At 37.2% G+C, this 21568-nt stretch overlaps 1 protein-coding gene across 1 annotated transcript; it reads right to left on the bottom strand.

Annotated features, from left to right (window-relative positions):
• Nucleotides 1-862: 862 nt before the first annotated feature.
• Nucleotides 863-20668, bottom strand: LOC143854027 (uncharacterized). Its single transcript, XM_077363733.1, has 19 exons — nt 20432-20668; nt 16613-16716; nt 14599-14685; nt 14418-14493; nt 14193-14267; nt 13973-14026; nt 11981-12040; nt 11409-11525; nt 10956-11050; nt 10592-10794; nt 8359-8456; nt 7989-8092; nt 7627-7792; nt 7369-7491; nt 6648-6730; nt 5152-5293; nt 3027-3056; nt 2489-2559; nt 863-2150 (listed from the first exon to the last, which is right to left on the bottom strand). The coding sequence occupies exons 1-19, from the start codon at nt 20468-20470 to the stop codon at nt 1394-1396; spliced, it is 2484 nt and encodes an 827-aa protein (XP_077219848.1). The 5' UTR covers nt 20471-20668; the 3' UTR covers nt 863-1393.
• Nucleotides 20669-21568: the final 900 nt, after the last annotated feature.

Genomic DNA, 21568 nt, shown 5'->3' with positions numbered 1-21568 from the left:
TTCCTGTGAAAATGACTTGACTGAGGTGGAAACAAATGTAAAATGATTGTAAAAGGAATAGCAGTTTTGGGGAGAAAGTTATGTTTGGATGCCAATAGTAAAATGAGGTATTAAAAGCTGTTTTCCATTTTTTTTTTCATCGGCCTTTAGTTTGCCTTTTCTAACACATTCTCTGAAAATACCGCAATCCAATGGATAAAGAAGCGATCTTCAGTCTCACATGGTGCCATCCATGTTCAACGGACATCTCATGCTATGGATTAAGAACATAGAGCAAAAGTTTTGCATGCCACCAAAAAATCAGAAAATAAATAAAATGACAACCAAACAGCAATCTTCAGTCTAATGTTTGCCTCTTTGGTCGCTGAAATTCCACAATTTGCATTTGCAGGCATTATTAAGAAAAAGATTAAGATTCCGTACCATTTCTTAAAAAAAGGATTAAGATTTTCAAAATTCTCAGATATGGTGTGCCGGCAGGACATCAAAGCAGTTGTTAAAGATCCCTTTGAATTCCATATTCAAAGTTGCGATTAGATCTATTCATTAAAAAGAATAGATTCAATACAATTCTTATGTACCCCCAAGTCCTAACCACATTTCAAATCGGGAAAAAAATCAAATAGAGGCAAAAGGCAGCGGAGTAATGTTGTATCAAACCTATTAACGAGGAATAACGGACTGTTTAACAATTGATCCATCCACAGTTCACATTCCAATGACGGGCCACATCAGATCAATAGCTCTGTTTAAGTAAGCGGCGGTAACCCAGAAGAAAATCCAAGCACCGCTGCAGCTCACAACATTTTGATTCTGTGAGATCTTAAGAAGGAACAGCACAAAAAGAGTGACATAATTGATATCGAAACAGAAGAGTACAGAATTTGAATTACTTCATCTATCAAAAAGGTCATCATGTTTACTCTCATAAAAAACAGAAAAGACAATAGAGTATAGCTTATAAAACAACCCTTCCCTTTGTATTCAAACTAGTTAACAATAGCTGTAGTGGAGGCACAGAAGAAGGATGAGTTCCCCATTTATGACCAATTAGAATGGAGTCAAGGCAAAAACACCTAATGAAACAGCGAAATTACCGTCCAGTGGCTTGTGAGCAATCAATTGTACAAGTCATAAGGATTGTCATCCTTCCCTTTCTGTTTCCCTGTGGTCAAGGGCAAGGGCACTAGATTTCTGACAGTTCCAACGCTGGACGGAGAAAGAATATCATTATCCAAACAAGCACTTCTTGAAAAATGTACAAAGCTCTCAGTTACACTATCCGACGGACAGGAATCAATGATGGGTTGACATCTCGCAGAGAGCCGGGTGCCACTCCCAGCTAGATCGCATCCTGGAGCTTGTGTTGACTGTTGACCACAGACATGCAGCGTCAGTTTTCGGATGCTTCCTTGTGTTCCTCAACCTCTGAAGTTCCCTCTATGTGTTTTATGATCTCCACATTTTCAGATGGAGATGTATCACAACTTAGATTCCCTTCGAGAGTATCAGATGGGTCAGAACTTGGGTTCTCTTCAACGCTATCAGATGGGTCAGAACTTGGGTTCTCTTCAATGATATCAGATGGGTCAGAACTTGGATTCTCTTCAATGATATCAGATGGGTCAGAACTTGGATTCTCGACACCGGATTCTGGCAAGCCTGTCGCATTTTCAGTGTTGTCGTTTACTACTGAATTGCCAGAGGATGGGGAAGGTTCAGTAGAATCCATGTCAACTCGACTAACTGTCTGATCATTTGCGCCAACTTCAAGCTCGCCATTTGGGAGAGTGGGAGGTGGGTCACCGGCCACAGATGTCTCTCTCCATTCAACCCATTCGGGTGGTTTATCACTTTCACTTGGGCTCTGCTCTCTTCTGTCTTCATTCATCTCTTCAGTGAGATCATTTTGTGAAAGTCCAGTTCCGAGCTCCTCTGGATTGAACCATGGTCTCGGCATTTGTGAAGATGTTGCAGTGTCAGCAATGTCATCATCTTCACCTACAATAACCTCATCGTCACTGTTATTGTTGATCAGGTCAGTCTCCTCTGTGCTAGGTGATGGTGAGGCAAGTAAGTCGGATGATCGCTCAGTGGCGGCTCTGTTGTCCTCAAAAGCAAACCAGTTGGAATTTGTGAAGAGAGAACCACTGTAATAACATAGCAGATTCAGTGAACATAACAGTGAAAGCACCAGGAGAGCAGCACTGTGGCAGCAGGCTGAATGTGGCCGGGCAAACCCTAAACTAAATATATGAAAATAAAATTCTTTTTTTTTTTTTTGAATGGTTATGAAAATAAAATTCTAGAAACTAAATAACACGGAAATAAAAAAACTAAAAACTAAACAACATGGAAATAAATCCTAATGGGCAAATATGCCTCTCATTGGGCCTACAATCCGCATCATACACAAGTAACGGTGTCCAGAAAATAAAGAGAAAATAAATGGGAAAGAAATGCAAAGATGAGGACAAATTAGTGGTACCTGTTCTGGTCATCACCCAGACGCAGAGAAGATATAACTACTTCAGCAGATTCATCATCAAAGTAGACATCCTGCCAAATATCACTGTTGTAAGGGAACTGCTCTATTATCATACGGACATTTTCATCCATGTCTTCAAGAAATTAAAGTTTAAGTGGGATATGGAAAGATGGAAATTGTGTTTGCATGCATAAAAGGGTTAGTAAAATTGCTCTCCTATACTCGATGGGATATTCAAAATGCTCCAGATTTGAAGAAATGACAGGATGTCACTTATGTAAATGAGGAACAACCCTTCATGAAGTTTTTGAACCCTACTAATTCACAACCCTTCATGAAGTTTTTGAACCCTACTAATTCACAAAATTTATCTTCCTCACTAAACTAACCTACACCATCTGTCAAGTTCAGAGAAAGAAGTTCACGTATAATTTGGGATGATAAATTTTCTTTCTAATCAATAATCAGGCATTATAAAAGGTCACGAGTAAATGTCGCAAGAAAAGCTAAAATAGGAAAGCTTTATGCAGAAGCCCACCTCATCATCTCGTTCGAGTGATCCATGTGCCTGCATGTGGAACCAGCATTAGGTTAATTAGTATCTCAATTTAAGTAAGACGAGAAACATGTGTTCTTTGAACTAATTGTTTTTTAAGAGTTCAAAGATTATGGGACTCTTTGGATACCAGAAAAATCAGTCATTATTTACAAACAGGATTATTTTAAGTTACATCTTTTTTTGCAAACAAGACATTATTGCCACTTTGGAAGCAATTAACTAACATACATATAAAACTAGTTATAACCATTATTTGCATATAAAATAGGGCGATGATATTTTCACTCCCCCCCCCGCATTACACACACGCTCCCCTTATAGTGTGATTCGACGTCAAAAAGCGTTAAAGTTGCCTACTTTTCACATCAAATCACGCAAGAAGGGGAGCGTGCGCGTAATGCAGGGGGAGTGAAAATATCATCTCCCATAAAATAATATGCAAATAAGTTTACATGCACATAAGATTATATGCAAATAACTTTTAGGGTATTCAAAAGAGGCCCTAAGCCATTAACCCAAAGTTTGCAGTTCATGACTCAATATTCGAAGGCCGTCTGTATCTGTATAAGCCTAGAAGAAAGCAAACTAGCTGAGAAAAATTCAACAGGTGTTAACAGAGTTAGCTTATCAACAAATCATGAGTAGCCAATAAAACCAAGGAAATGGAGATGGTTGATAAACACACCACTCAAAGTTAAGAAACATAACCTAAGTTCACTACTGAAGAGAACAATGAGCTGTAGGAAAAGATGGATTCACAATGATGTGACAATAGGGTCTAAAATACCTATAGTTCTATACCAAGCTGTTAGCTGTGAAAATAGTTACACCATTCCAATAACTATGACGGAAAGCTCATAGGTCAAAAACTCTACTTAGATAATTCTAGTATATAGAATAATTGTAAGAAAATTCTGGTATATCAAATAATTGTACCCTTAGCGGAAACATATCTAATGACACTAATAGAAAGTGTGCAATGAAAAAGAAAAGGCGTGAACAGTGAAACATATATCAGTGCATCAGTTTTATATGCATAGGACAGTGATCAGATTTGTATTAGATGTGCATACATTTCTATGCAAAGAATCATCTACTAAAAATCTTAGAAAAGAAATAAAGTCGCGGGATCCAGGTCTATAGAAAAAAAGTATGGTCCCCAAAAGCACAGATCAGTAACTAATATTTGTAACATGCAGAAAATCATAGTACATGCCATAAAGTAATAGAAGGAAATGTTGAAAGACATGGATCAACAGACCAGGGAACTCTTTTGTTATAGAAAGCGTGTGTTATGGTCATGGTTTAAAATTTCGGTTTCGGTACCGGTTTTGGACCCTTGAAATTTGGTAATAATTAAAAAGGCTTATTTAATTCATTTCGATATTTTGGAATTAAATTCCGAAATTTCGGACAAAATTTTGTAACATTTCTTTTATTTTATTTTTAAATTGCATTTTCTCGAAATTTCGGACCGAAATTCGAAATTTCGCCAAATTTCGGTCCCCACCGAAATCCGAAATTTCCGGTCGAAATTTAAAACCATGGTTATGGTGACTAATTTTAAATGACATACAGATTTCTAGAAAGAACCTTTTTTTTTTTTGGTCGGTAAGCTGGGATTGAACCTTCAACCTCACGGTTGAAGAACAAAGCCTTAACCAATGGAGCCAACTCATTTTAACTTGTAATATCCGGAGAAACAAAGAGTTTGAGTTTCTTTCCAATGCTTTTTGACCCATTTCAAATGTCATTTATAGTTTCACCTTCAAAAGTTAATATTCCCTCCATGAAACTATAAATGCCATTCGAAATGGGTCACAAAGGATTATAAAGAAACTCAAACTCTTTCTTTATCCGGGATATAACTAGTTAACACGAGTTAATAAATTTTGATAAAAAAACTTCTTAGTGGATTTAATGTTTAGAAAACAAGAAACTTGTAAGTTGTGTGGAATTTTGTTCCTAGTCCTGTGACTATGCTTGCCCATAGAAGAACATGCTAGGTACAAAGGCACAGCCAAGAGACCAAGGTACCTCACCATTCCAAAAAAAAAAAAAAAAAAGAGAGAAAAAGAAAAAAGAAAGAAAGAGACCAAGGTACCTCCTCGATATCCTCATTACTGTAGATGCCATAACGAAATGCCTGGCTCAAGTTATTTGCTAGTGCTGCTACATCATAATCTCTATCTCGGAAGTCCTCATCATCACTATCCCTATTTCGGTCTTGTAATGAGGTTGGCCGCCTGGAATATATGATAAAAAAAAAAAAAACATGCTTGGATATCTCATAGAAACAAAAAAGGTATCTATGTTTGAGAAAGAATAGAGTATAACACATAGCATAACAAACTTGAAAAAGGACACGAGGCAACTAAAATATTGATACTATACATTTTTTTAATAGCTTATTAATACCATACTTAGTTCAATGCTACTAGATACCTGTTGAAATATATATATATATATATATATATATAACTGATGCAAGTTGTTTAAATCATTCCCAAGAAACTCAAAGTTAGAAAAGGGCATCAATGAACTTACAACTTTCTTGGAATTATTGATACTGATTTGGAAGTGCACAAACCTAACTTAAACCATACAATTGAATTGTTGATACTCTTTTTCTAATTTCGAGATTTATATTCATGGTCTTGCAAAAACATGGAGTGTTTTCTCAGCACTACCATCTATGATATCAAGATACGGATATGGACACATGTGATACAACTCGGGACTTCTCCAAATGTAAGACACTAATACATATACAGAATTTTGGTTTTCCCGAGCCCCGAAACAAAATGCACTGGATTCCACAAATTACAAATTTTGGCTATTTCAATGCATCTCTCAGCTTTGTTTCGGTCATAGCAACCGAAATATATTTTTTTAAACCAAAACGTTACACGTAAGTGCATATGTTTTTTGAATGATGAGATTTTTTTTTAAAAAAAGAAGAAGAAAGAAAGAGACCCTGAGACCGAGATGATCGAAGCTACAACAAAGTAACTACAAAACCAAAACACATACAACAATAAAAAAATCAGGGAGGGCAAAAGTCAAAAATCTCCAAGCCCAACCGGGTAACTCCAGACCAAGCAAGGCGATCCGCCTCTCCATTAGAAGATCTCCGCACATGGAACCGAACAACAAGGAAACTGTCCAAACTCCAAACCATCCTAAATCTCATCAAAAAATTTCCATAAACCTCAACAGAGAGAGCCGCTTACTGTCCAACCACTAACGACAATGAGAAGGCAGGGCTATCGATGATCCAAATAGCTTGCAACACCGCTCTAACCTTCTCAGCAATAGGACCAAAGAATGGCTATCTAGGCAGACACATGAGAATCAATTCCATGAGTTCAAAAGTTCTCTGGACAAGTTAAAGAATAATATGCTGCCTTTAGATAATTCAACTAAGCTTCATTCTCTTAAATCTTAACTTGTTGAAACTCTTATTCACATCTTAAAATAAGAATGTCAGATAAACAATAAAAAACTGGATAAGACAACAGATAGAAGACTTCTTTGCAAGAGCAAGAGCAACAAGGCATGCCATTGAACGATTGCAACAAAATGTTAAGAAATACCTACCCACATGCCCATTGATAGACATTTTCTACCGTATTGCGTTTGAGTAGGACATCTGTATGCCAATTAATCCATTCACTATTTTCCTGTGAAACAACAAAATAACACATTAATACAACTTATATTGATAATAGAAAATACAAATGGGAAACACAGCTGAAAGGTAAAATGGTGTTCACATTTTATACATTTGAACTACAGATGTTACATACAAATAACCTCAGCCATAGGTAAGCATAAGAAGGTTAGTAGGGGAGAGGGGGCGACGGGCAAATGAGACTCAAAAGAAAGAGAACAACAGTGATGAAACAGCTGTCTACAAAAGAAAAGCCTGTTGTAAATGTTTCAGTATTTATTTTCAGATCTTATCAAACTGGGTTACATTTTAATATTTTATGGTTCTTCATAAACGACGCAAATCTTAATTAAACAAACAAATTAATAGGTGTCGGTGCGACATAATTAAAACACTAAGTATAAGAAACATGTGTATAGATCTAGACTCAAATCAACTGTTTAACATTGTGACAAGTAGACTGATTATTGATTGCTCAACTCCTCTTAAACATTCTCTGCACATCCAGTATCAGATTCCACCAAAAAAAACTTCTCAAGTCAATTAAGTTAGCAGATATATTTCATCTATTAGAACAAACCTCACACTGTGATTTTAGTGAGTTCCAAATCATTGAGCAAAGGGAATACAAATTTATCAGTGAATAACCTGGAGATGTGTCTGTATTTGGCTGTTATTAATCCCCAGTTGAATGAGCTTATTAGATATACGAGTCAAATGTCCAATATTCCCAATCCTAGGTGGTGCTCTTCCCTCAGCAGGCACTGTTGGCTGCAAAGAAAAAATCCAAAGCTTAGACCTAGTAACCCTTAGAAGTGCATAAAAGTAGAACTGTGGAACAGAAAATGAATAACGGAATTAGAAAATGAGAAACATATATATGTGGTGATACTAGAGAAGTGTAACCTTGTTTGAATCAGTTGGCAATGTGAAACTCTTTTCTGCTTCAAGAATTTTCCCAACAATATCACAATCTTGGAGAAGATGTTCAATAAGTAGAGTTTTCTTGCTTTCCAAGCATGACACAATAATGTTCTCCACATGGTGATGCAAAAAGTTATTATATGGATACCTACAGCCACCACCAGTACCAACAGTAAGGCTTTGTAGTTTCGTCCATGTTTTTAAATTTCAGCCAAAATACCGAATTTTCGGATTTCGGCCGGGACCTATTTTTTTAAAAAAAAAAATAGGCCGAAATTATAACATGTTTACCAATCCTTGGTTTCATCATGTCATCCAAAATACCACAAAGACATGCAACTTACTCAAAAAACAAATCTAGAATACGTTTTAAGGCTCCCAGCTGAATCAGTTCCTTTTCAGCAGCTTCACTACCAATTGTCAGTAAAACTGAGATGAACTCCACAATCTGAAAAGTTTCAGATTAAAGAACGATCAGAAGAGAGAAGTATGAAAAATATAGTATTCCCACTACTTCCCCGCAAAAAATCCGACTACCTAAAGAACTTTATAACAAGTGAAAAACAAAGAAATAAGCTACATAGTTATCCATCAAGAAAGCCAAAATCAATTCGGAGCAATGCAAGGATTGAAGAACCTACTAAAACATGCCAAAGATAATTTGGAAATTTTCATGAAACAGCCAAGGTAAAAAAACGCAAAATAAAGATATACCTTCAGACGATGTTTGCCAAGAGGAGGCTGCAGCTTGCCATATGTGGTATCTAAGATAAGCTCAGCTGATGAAACATCCAAAATCTTGAGCAAATCACCTGTAATAGGATATCATATCAAGGATTCTCTCAGTAGTATTAAAAAGGGAAATGAGTGTAAAACAGGAAAGGAAAGCCTAATACAAGATGCAAGGAAAAAAAAAACTATAAAAACAAAAAATGGAGATCCTCATGGACGAAGAATGTTGAAAACTAAGACTACATCTCTAACAACACCAGAGTGAGCAAGCATATCTGTTTCACTGTTATGAGATCGCCAACATGTCTCATCTCAATATCATGACCCTCATTCAAATCACAAATCTCCTCAATTGCATCCGTGAATCTGCACAAGTAGCTAAAACCATCTCACCCATCTAATGACATCGAGGGAATCACCCTCAATAGTAAGCTGATTAGGCAAAGATTGGTCAACAAGGTGAACACCATAAGGAAGGGCTAACACTTCTGCCTTGTTGGAGTCTTTCAAGCCAATGGGCCTAGAGAAGGTCCACCTGATCTCTCTCTCAATGCTCCTCAAAAGACCCTTGATGCCATCTGAACCTAGGTCTCCGAAGCTTGAACCGTCAAAATTCAACTTTAGAAATCCCGGAGGTTGGACATGCCTTGAGCTGGGGCGTTCCGTCCTAAAATAACTCGGCAGGATGTAATCCCAAGATCTATGGAAAATAGTCACCAGATAGTCTACTCTCTACATATTCACTGGATCACCACAAAAAAGATTTGCCTTTCAATGTCGTGCCTACTATTAGAAACACTTCTAAAGATTTCTATTTATTTCCTTCCAGATGAACCAAATTACAACAGCAAAAGTGAGGTTCCAAAGGGTTCTTCCTCTAGATGGCCAAGGAGTGAATTACCAACCCTCTAGAAGATCAGCAATATGACAAGGAATAACCCATCTAACACCGATAACCCGGCTAACACTGAAAAGGCCAAACACAGAGATCTACCCGGCTAACACCGAAAAGGCCAAACACAGAGATCTATATCTAGCACGTGAATCTATAGTGAATCAAGAGGTGGTCAACAGACTCAGCATCAGCAATACACTGAGCACAATGATTGACGATGATTTTTTTGTTTTTGACAAATATGATCAAGAGTGAGGATTTTGTCAAGAGAAGCAGTCCAACAGAAGGCCTTGACTCTCTGTGGGGCCTTAGAAACACACGCTTTCCTAGTGGGAGACGGACCAGCCTAGCCGAGTGATTGACTATAGAAGGCTTACTTGAGAAACCAGATTCTCCCATCCGTACCTTGTCTCGTAATATAAATCAAATTGATTCTACTAAGAATAGAAGCAACATGCTCCACCTCCCAGTCGAAGAATTCCTCCGAAATATGAGATTCCACTCTACTTTGTCACTTATTCTACAATAAAATGATTCCTCCGGAATATGAGATTCCACTCTACTTTGTCACTTATTCTACAATAAAATGATTCCTCCGGAATATGAAATTCCACTCTACTTTCTCACTTATTCTACAATAAAATGCAGCGACATTGATATCCTTAAAAGAAGCATTTTCAAAGCCCAAGAAGAAAGAAAAAGCAAAATCCGTTATTTCCAACAAAATTCTCTTATAAAAACAGTGATGTTATATGCAGTGTTCTTAACAACTGCATCAAGTGATGTGTGAGTAGAAACACATTTTTTTGCTATTTTTCCACTGTGCAATGAGGCTTATGCCTCACGCCATTTAATGATTGTGCTCATGAAGAATTGGTACGAAAGTAAGATTATTTTTTTCCATTTTAGTCACATGTACGGATTGCTCGTCGTTTTTATAGCAGAACACATATAGTGACCCTAATTGTTTTCATATGGTGAAGGGCACTTCCATGCGATCGCCGGCACAATTTGGCAATGGTTAAAGGGAATAGCCCAAACCAAAATATTGACCAGGAATTGCCTCCTACGAGTATATGTGCTGTCTACAGAGACATAATCTATGAATCAATTGGTTACCCCTTAGCGTTTCCATTTTTTTTTTGGAATGGTTACTCCTTAGCGTTTCTGTTCCGAATTCTGATTGCTATTCCGTATACAATGCAATGCACCCAAGGGATCCATAATTACAACAAACAAGAACAGTTCTGACACAACGATACTCCATATTTTTTCAAATCTAAGTGTATTTCAATGGTTTAACAGAAGTGATAACCTTACCGAGGCTCTCTAGCATGCCTTCAACTGTCTCTGGATTAGCGGTTATTGATGACCCCTGAGTCATCTGGCCTCTGAATAAATGATAAGGAGCAGTTGCTAATCTCTTAGGGTCTAACAAAGATATGCAAATAGACAATGAGTGGACTAAAACGGACTTTGGCCTTGAATCTTCTAGTGCATGGCGAAATAATCTTCCCACAAAGCTGCAAACAGTACAAAACACAATTCAGTAGAAATATGGGAAATTGGAAATTCCAAAAAAGAAAAAGAAAAAAGAAAAGAAATAGGGGAAATTGAAAAGGCTAAATCTGATGTGTGTGCATATTTGAACATCAGGTAAAGTCGGTTTTAAAAACAATAGTACCTTGGGCTGGATATTTTAGCTGCAAGCCCCGAAGGTGAATATCGAGTTATAGCACAAAGGGTTTCTGCTGCGTTGGCATGCACTTCAGGAGAATCCTGTCCAAATATGTTGAACAAAAAATTCAGTGAGGTGTGTCAAGTATAAGTTCAGATTTAGTAATATTTTGCACTTGATTGCTCCAAGCCCAAAGAAGTCTAAAAAATGCATTATAGAAGCAGTTTCTTGCTATTTTTTTTGTAGTTTTTGGTTGGTAGGTTGGTTGAGGCAGACCGAAACCTGTGTTAGATAGATGCCCAATGGGACTCAATCCAGTGACCTCTCTCTGCCAATAGAAGGGGTGTTTCTTGCCACTTGGCTACCAAACAAATCGGTGACATAGCAGGTTCTATATAAAAGAAAACTGCCATTGATGAATCAAAATTAATCAGACCCAGAGAGTCGGTTCCCACTCACCGAAGAGCTGAACTTATCCACAATCATCTCAAGGACGTTTGTATCTTCTAACCATTGCATTGCATCCATATAGTTGCTACACATATGTTCATCCGCACCAATAAGACGTATCAATACCTGCTTAACATGGAACATTAGGACGAAAAATGGTTATTAAAAACTTTCAACCAGACCACAGAATCATTGAATGAGAATATGAAAAAAAAATGAAGCTCCCAAACTTGCAAAGTGACAATAGTCATTCAATTGAGTTGGGCCCGAAGAACATTCAAGATGAGCAGCAGATAGAAAGTAACACTTCTTAAGGGCTTTTAACAGTTGGGCCCGAAGAAACATTCAAGCAAAGAGTTATAGAAACCTGAAAGTATGTGTGAGTATCGGAGATAGTTGAGGTTCAAAAATTTTACTGCTGCATTTCCAAGGCATGTGATAAATGAAATGGCATGTAATAATTTTATTCATTAAAGAAACAGAATAGAATCAATAAGAAATCAGCAACAATCACAAAAAATGCATTTTTTTACAAGAAATCCAATAAATAAAAACTACATGTGTGGATGATAACTACCAACCTCCATGATGGATGTAATGCCAATCAAATCGACCAGCTGACGAAAAATTTCTTGATGACCCTAGTTGAGAATAATGACAAAAGGTCAGTACAGTACAATGCAAATGCGAATGCAAATATAAAAAATCATCAATAACATTTTTTTTAATTATGAAAAATCATCAATAAAATAAAATAATATGTTTGTTAATGAAATTGGCTACCATTAAAAAAAAAACATAATATAATATGTTGCAAGCATTAACAACAAACTAAAATGAAAATGCAAAATTAGGAAAAAAATTGAACAGCAAAGTGGGAGAAAAAGACTGATGCCTGCCATAAAAAAAACAACACAAGTAAAAGAAGAAAAGAAAAATATTCATGGCATATTTAGCAAGGCTAAACTAGTTTGGGACAAAGGCTTAGTTGAGTTTTATTTAGCAAGTCTAATCTAAGAAGCAACCGCTTCACCTCTTTCATTCTCTTTATATTAATCAATGAAATATTAAATTTTCCATTAATCAATAACTACATAATATTCGTTGGACTGCATAAATGACATGCGAGTAAGGGTTTCCTGATTCCAAAAAACGGTCCCTCCCATTGGATTTATGAATAATATAATCTTCAATAATAAAAAAGTAGATCTATCTCTTTTTCACATTAAGCAAAATAATCCCAACATTACACACTTGGGGTCATCAGGACAACGCAAAATGCTCAAGCTCAGTTCTAACCTAGATTGAGGCAGAGGCAACATTGCAGGTGAATCAGCAGTCCCATGTGTCCATATTCTCACGACCGCTAAGTTAACAACAATACTTTTATTGACAGAGGAAACAGCTACATGATTACAAAAGAAATTTACCTTGAGAGGAGATCCTTAACTAAGTAAACTTCTTCTAGTAGAGGCATTGTTTTCCAGTGTTCTAAAGCTACCCTTTCCTACACCAACTTAAATTCTTCCTTTTCGTATGTTTTTTGTTTACATCAAACCTCATCTCATCTTTTGTTCATCTTGGAAAAATTTCCAAGCTGTAAACAAAGTTTAGTTCCTATCTAGCTGGTCCTGCACATGTTACATGCAGTAAGAGAGGGAATTCTAGAAACTCCTGAAATCGACCTCCATAAACCAAGTAAAATTTTCTATTATTATTTTATAATTAAAAACAATCAATCTCCCCATTTTTTGTGCAACTCTGAGAGGAGGACAGACCACCTGCTAATGCCAGCATGATGTCAAGATTATGCATGCTGACATCATCACACCAAACCAATTTTCAGACCCTTTTGTTGAGTCTTCTTCTAACTTGCTTATTGGGGTTTGAAGGTTTGATTTGTGTATCTCGATGTGGGGTAGTATGGGCTGTTCAGGACGTATTTAAGAGAGCACTTACATTTCCCCCATGCAAGTAAGCATAAAGGCCTAGGCAGGAGAAGGATGTCATTTCACCTGAAAACGATAACCATTAGAAAATTTATGGTCGGCCCTATATTTGCCCAGAACTCAATTTTCATGTCCTTTATAATAGTTCCAACCAAATGGATCTTATTCTCAAAGATCCTTCAATTTCCCCCCTTCAAAACCCAGAAAACCCAAAAGAATCTTTTGTAGAAGACCTAGTTAACGCAAATCACCCCTGGTAAACATTTACACTCCCCCTTTCCCCCGGCCGGCCCTATATTTACCCAGAACCCAATTTTCATGTCCTTTATAATCGTTCCAACCAAATGGATCTTATTCTCAAAGATCCTTCAATTTTCCCCCTTCAAAACCCAGAAAACTACAAAAGGAGCTTTTGTAGAAGACCTAGTTAATGCAAATCACCTCTGGTAAACATTTACAACCACCCCCCCCCAGCCATCTTTTAGTTGAAGTAGATTCAGGTAATGTTTATGATAAGATCCATTTATTAACATAAATTAACAAAGCAACTACACCATAATCATTAAAAAGCTACTGAAAAAGTAAATTATACCCATCAATCAATGAAAAAAGGCTTCCACTTACTTGAACAAAATTCATAAAAGGGACCGTCTTCCGCAACATCAGGCATACGACAACCTAAAAAGAATCAACCAGCACATCTATCACAGTGTTCTCAATTTCCAAGTGAAGCAATGAGGTTTTCTAAACAGTGGCAACCTTAGTTTCAACAACTATGCGATATTTCCATAAAATATACAGAAGAATGCATCAGGTACGAAGCTTTGAGTAAATGATTTAATACCTTGCTGAAATACCCAGCTAGTAAAGTAGTGTGCGAGTGATCCGGTTGCAAGAGTGAAAACAACAAATTCATCAACTGTAAAAATAGCCACACAACATTTGAACAAGCAACACCTACAACTCAATCAAGTATTTATTTATGCAATAAGAGTAGAAAATATTTGCTACAAGCGATAAACTTCAGAACCAAAGAAATAACCAAAAGAAAAGCAATAACTTTTCTCACCTCTTCATCCTCTACTAAGGTTTTGAGTATAATATCAACTTCACAGGTAAATATTTCACAAGCAATAAATGGAAACCTGCGTGACGGTTCCAACAAACAAATAACCACAAAATACAACAAATTTAACAAAATGATGTGCTATACGAAGACAGAAGTTATTCACCAATCCATGGCAACTTACTTAAAAGTTCGTTTCTTCTCGGCATCCTCAGGAGCTTCTTCCACAATATGTCGAATCAATTGCTCCACCTGAGGCTTTTCTCGTAGACTACAAATATAGGAAAGACATAAAAATGGAGAAAGTGAACAACATCAATAGAAGGTAGAGACTATTGGAAGAGTTGGAATGCACACATTTGCTTCAAATGCAAACAGATGGTGCTGCTATGACATGTCTTTTAAACACTACAGATGGGGCATCTTGCAAAAAAAAGATTTAATCCGTAACAGATCAAGAAAGACGTGGCATAGTATCAAACGAATTGCACATGTTTCACGTTTCTTCACATTTACAACAAAGAACACCAACATTAAATACTAAATCCCTTGAAATCGAATGTCCATACTCCATACAAAAACAATATTCTTAAAAAACAAGAAATTACTAAGCCCAAAACAGTACTCCGTATAACGCTTGGAACAAAGGATTCCCAAACCTTCTTACTAATCTGGGTTAAGGACATAGATACTCGGTGATCAAATGTAGCTGACAAGGTGACAACAAACCTAAGTCCTCACATCTCAAGGTCTCCCAAAATAAGGAGATGCAGGACAATCGAATGTTGAACTAATACTTGGCTCTGATACCTAATTTGATGCAAGACGATCGAATGTTGATGACATGTTTCCAACCTAAGCTCTGATACGATACAGGACGACCGGATGAAAGACTACGGTACCCCTCCTATAGCTTAAGGGACTTAAAAGACACCTAAAAACACTTAAAAATTAAAATATGGGCGATGACTACATGACCAGTGGAACCACAGTGTGGGGATATTAGTAAGCTAAAAATTCCTTTTATCATACGTATTCAATTCGAGGTCTATAAAGGTGACAAAATCCTTTTCTAGAGAGAACCTTGGTTTCATCTGATTCAGTTAATGGAGGTATTCCCGAATCCTTTTACTATGCCAAGAAACAAGGAGGCTAATGCCAAAGATTCTTTTAAGTGATTAAATGGCAAGGTGACTTGGAAGGTTGATTTGGCAAGGTGACTTGGAAGGTTGATTTTTGCAGGAATTTCATTGACTAGGAAGAAATAGAGAGAAACGCTCCGTTGTTGAAGATTCTGGATTTGACTTTCATTAGATGTTAGGAGGGAGGATAAGAGACCTTGGATTTGGGCTTCCAACGGGATTTTCAACGTCCAAAAATTCTACCATCACCTATTGCTAGCTCTGCCTTCCTCACCAGTCTACAGGATTTGGAGGATCCTGATCCGCCTAGAATCTGTGCTTTCAAGTGGACTATGATTCTGAATAAGATTTTGGTGGTAGATCACTTGCAGAGCTGGAGCATCATCGTCATAGACCATTGCATCTTGTGCCTTAAGGCGAGGGAATCCGTGGATCATATCTTTATACATTGCAAGGTACCTAGAGAGATTTGGAACTCATTTCCAAAATGCTTTTACATGACTTGGGTTTTCTCAGCAATTCACTGAGTTATCTGAAGGCTATGGCTTCTCCCCTTGGCCTTTAAGGGTAAGGACTCTTTGGAGCTTGGCCTTCGGGCCACCATTTGGACAAACCCAACAACAGATATATCGGCAGGCCCTTTCGATGATGAATCATTGGGCAGGAGCTCCCTTGTTTTAGGAGAATTCTTGAATCTGTCTTGAAACCATTTTAGAGAGAGAATTATGTACAAGCAAGGAGGCCAACAATCATCCTTCCCATTGGTCCCCTCCTACCCCTCGAATGGTAAGCTGAATCAAGAGTGTATTGAGTGAAAACTTGCCACTCTCAATGTTTCCGTGGAAAGTGATGCAACTGAACAGGCTCTAAGGTATGTGGAAAACAGACTTGCATAAATATAGAAGCCTAACTAAGGCACCTAAGGAAACACAAAATGACAAATTCATTGCTAAACCTCGATTAAATAAAGAACTTTAATAAATGTAAGTTCTCTTGGCATATAAAGGGAATAATCAATCATCCAAAAACTTGGTAATAAGAGAAGAAAGAGATTACAAATTAATAAGGCGGCCATTCAAGGCTTTGCATTCTTGAATTATTTCATCCTCATCAAGAAGCTCTTCCAAAGTATATTTTTCCTTATCTAGAATAGCCTCAACCTGAAATGTACACATAAAAGCAAGAAAAATAAGATATAATAGTGGTCTTACGAAATGAATTAAAAAATCAACAATGTTGCGATATGATGAAGCCTAAAAGCTACGCCAAAAAATAATAATAATGTATAATAATAAGAACATATCATATCACTGCTCCTTAATTGCCATATTAAGATGATAGTGTCAGAACGGTGGTATTTTTTCTGAAATTCAAAACAAGTTGATGCAACTATGCACAGACATGACACAATTCAGACTGGAATAGCACGCGCACACAGAAGAGATGAGGGAACGAATGAGCAACCTCATGAGAGCAAGCATGATAAAACATAAACTGTACCTGATGGAGACCATGTGAGGATAATTTGTGTGATGCAGTGCAGTGTAAATCAATACATTCACAGTCAAACTCCCAACATTGCCATGTATCCCCCTATAGTCAGGATTGCTAGGAGATTAGAATCCATCCTTATTATTATTATTTTGAATCTAGAATCCATCCTTATTATTGTTGATAGGTTATCAGATGTGACTCATTTCATGTCGATTTTTATAGCTAGGTTCTCCGACGTGTCTCATTATTGAAGAATTTTATGGAGCAGAATAAGGGTAATATTTCAATTTGACAGTATATGCTATCCCCGATCAGATGGACAGACAAAAATGATCATTCACAGCTCAGGGCATTTGTGGAAGCACTTAGATGGTGAGAAATATCATCAATTTACCAGTTACTCCAAAAGCTTAAGCTGTTGGAGAAGGCGTTATTTATTCTTTTATACTTTTAACAATGGGAAAAGAATTGTCAAGGCATCGCCTTGGTCCATTGTATCGAGAAGACACATCAAGAGACGTTAGAGAGGGGCTGAGTATTGAGGGGAGCAAGGTGGTCGTTGACCAGCTTCAAAGAGAGCGCTTATACAGCCAGAGATTATAGTTCCATTACCCATCCTCTTGATACCATTTGTAGCCTCCCCATTCCACCCCTTCTGGACTGTAACTTTATATTCTGTCATGGGAAAATTGTCAAGGCGTCGCCTTCGTACATTGTATCGAGGAGACACATCAAGAGACGTTAGAGAGCGACTGAGTATTGAGGGTAACAAGGTGGTCGTTGACCAGCTTCAAAGAGAGCAGTTATACAGCCAGAGGAGCCCTATTGACGACATTCGCTCGATAGTACTCATTCATAATTTGAGCCGATCATCATAAGCACTTGGATATTTAGAAGAGTTTACTATCACCGTTTTGTCACCTTTTGGAGTTTTCACTATGAATGTTCAGTCGGTGGGGATCCGCAGTGGATTTCGCTGGAGATACCTCTTTCGTTTGGGAGGATGTTATCTACTCGAGTGCTCGCAGTGGGATGCAGGCCAGTTGCGGCGACTTCGTGATGACGTGATACAACATGTTACAGACTTCTACTCGACGGAGTTGAGTTCTTCCCACATGGAGGAACTCTTCACTCTCTCTTTTTCTCTCATCTTTTCTCGCTCACTCTCGCAGCTCCCTCACTCTCATGGCTGGGTTCATAAGTCGTCTCTCTATCCCCTTTCTTTTTCCCCTCTCTTGTAATTGATTCTCCATCCTTCTCCCTTTCTCTTGGTTGTGAGCATCCTTTTTTCCCTCTCTAGCCTACTCTCTTTCTTCTCTTGTCTACATCAAGCAGCTGACAATCAAGGCAAGATATCCGACATATCATTCTCAGGTACGGAACACGTTCACTTTTATTTTTTGAAACCTACTCATATTTTCCTACCCCTTTGGACCGTTCCAACAGTCCTTACACCTTTATTTTACCCAGATCAACCCTACCCATGTTACCCACAACCCCTACCTTTTACCATTCATCCATTATATCACATCTTGTAGGGCATACTAGTTGAATTTTATATATCTGATTATTTTTAAATTAAAAGTTTTATCAATCTGATTATTGGGACAGATTTATAGTTGATGACTGGTTTTATTTCATATTGATTAGTTACTTCTTATTGGGACTTATAGTATGGAACATTGTATGGATAAATTTATTTATTTATTTGAACGGTGATAATTTAATTTTTATGAATGGTTAAAATTTCCAGCCTGGATTTTCTCTAAAATCCTTTGCTGATTTTGATTATTGATGTTATGCTTATGCTGATTTGGGAATGTATGTTGCTCGTTTTATTGAATTATAGCTAATTTTATTGCTCTTGATTCCTCAGGAAGAACCCTTGAACCCTAGGTTCACATCAGAAAGCAAGATATATGACCTAGAACTAACTAAAAACATGTAATGGAAACATATTCTGTACCTGTTGAGAAACAGTGGGAAATTGTTTGGAAAATGGAGGGAAAACACCTAGGAGCTAAAATTCCTCGAAAACACTTATAATAAGCTTGGAATTTGCTTTCCTTGTTTGCTACTCATGGAGAAATACAGAAAAGCCACAAAATGGATTTTCCGGATTCTGGGGTGGAAATAGCTTCTTAGGTTCTATGAATTCTGAACAGTATTTTTTTCTTCCTTTTTTTGCATTTTGAGGTATACAGTTCTGAACCATTCTTTTCCTTCCTTTATTATTATGCCTTTTTTATAGGAAATCTATAATTTAACCCAGTGGTTGGGAAAATACTTGAAAAACCTTTGATGCCTTCCCAATTTCAGTTGAGACAGATGGCTTGTAAGATATTTAACCCCAATTCGATTTAGAGAAGGTCCAGTTCACTAAAGAGCACATTTTACTTAATACAATTTGACCTAGTTCCAACTAGAACTTGTATGCATCTCAGATTGGTGTTGAGGCAATGGTTTGTAAGATATTTAACCCCAATTCGATTTAGAGAAGGTCCAGTTCTCTAAGGAGCACATTTTACTTAATACAATTTGACGTAGTTCCAACTAGAACTTGTATGCATCTCAAATTGGTGTGTAGTTTGTAATATTTTGTGCAATAATCTAAACAACTGTAGGTTGTCTCAATCCAAGTATTTGCCACAATGTGTCACAGAGATTTAATAACTATGCCATTACATAGTCCAATGTAATTATCTATTATACCCTTTTTTTAGTTTCTTTCATTCCATTGTCAAATCGTCCAGCACTAACAGTGAGAAAAAGAAGAACCCAAATCCCAATTCCTATTGTTGCATTCAAGTCCAATTTTTTGCCCTACTGCAAGTATTAGCCACCAAAATTTGAATTATGACCAAATATTAAAGAGAAGAAAACAAAGTTAAATCTTCCATTAAATCATGAAAACCACAGCATCCCACGAAGATTTAATTAATACATCATTACATACTCCAATGTAATTATCTATTATACACTTCTTTTGAGTTTCTTTCATTCCATCGTCCAGCATTAACAGCGAGGTAAAGAAGAACATAAAACCCAATTCCTATTGTTGAATTCAAGTCAAATTCATCGCCCCATTGCAAGTATTAGCCCATCAAAATTTGAATTATGACCCAATATTAAAGCGTAAAAAAAAAGGCAAAATTGTCAATCAAATCAGTAAAACCCAAAACAATAAAAATAATCAGAATAAAAACCCTAGGTCCCAAACCAATAGAATCAAACAATCCAACAAAACGAAAATTCCAACAAAAACTCATAAATTCCAACAAAAACTTCATTTCCCCCTAAAATCTATTTCCAAAACGTGAGGCAAACAATCCAGAACATTAATGAAAAAAATTAGGGATTCGAGAACTAAATCTGACTCACCGGGGAAGCCGTGGACAATCCCGACATACGCCAGAACATCTTTGAGAGGCGAAATTGAACTGCCGAACCCTAAAAACCTCAGATCTGAGAATCCGAACGCACGGAGACCCTAGATAAAACGAGAGAAAAAGCAGAAGGAACGGGAAGAGAAAACCCTAGAATTTCGAAGCGGAAAAAAAAAAACAACCCTTCAATCGCGGGATTGAGAAAAGGAAGTTTGGCTACAAACGTAGTATTGCGTACATGTATAAATTCGCTTTATATATACATTGTTTTTTTTTTCTGGTAAAAAGAGTATTCCGCTTAGTATAAATATACATTGTTGTGGGAAATTGAGTATTTTGCTCTATATATGTACATTGTTTTTATCCGGTAAAATGTGTATTACATTGTTTTTATCCGGTAAAATGCGTATTACATTGTTTTTATCCGGTAAAATGCGTCTCTCTCTCTCTCTCTCTCTCTCTCTCTCTCTCTGCAACTTGGCTAGATTTGTAGTTCCTCTAAACCTGGAGCTTGTTGCCATCACATGTATGGTTTGCTACTTGCAACCTTTTCACCACCCTTTCTACCTGTTTCTCTTTTTAATTTTTTTTGATTTTATTGAGGGATCCCTTTATTAAATGTTAAAAGAACAGGCCTCTTAAGCTAAGTTATTCCTAAAAGACACTCATTGGGTCCCATTTCATGTGCTTAATCAGATTCTATGATACAAATGTTGTGTGGCTATATAGTCTAGTATTTTTTTCAAAAATTACTGTACGGTCCACTTCGTAGGATGATCCAAACCATTCATTTTTTAGCCACAGCGTATCCATATGATGATCTAACCCTCCGATCTATAGAGGGACTGCACATTATGAGTGTATTTTTCAAAAAATACTGCACGGCCCACTTTGTAGGATGATCCAAAGTAGGGCTGGCAATTTCACCCGGGAAAGCGGGGATCCGCCCCGCTTGGGGGGAGGGGATTCCCCGAATTGAGTGGGAAAGGGGAAGGGGAAGGGGATTTTAAAAATTCCCCGGTGCGGGGAAGGGGATGGAGTTGGCCCCGCCCCGCCTTCATTAATGCCATTTTTCCTTGTATTTTTTTTAAGTATTTTTTTTTTTTGGGAAGACTACTAGAAACCCCTTGGA

Source organism: Tasmannia lanceolata, unplaced genomic scaffold, assembly GCF_043159265.1.
Source record: "Tasmannia lanceolata isolate RefF3 unplaced genomic scaffold, GAP_Taslan_0.1 ptg000020l, whole genome shotgun sequence".
Lineage (NCBI taxonomy): Eukaryota > Viridiplantae > Streptophyta > Magnoliopsida > Canellales > Winteraceae > Tasmannia > Tasmannia lanceolata.
Note: the sequence above shows the minus strand (reverse complement) of the source record. Positions and strands in the feature narration are given on the sequence as shown.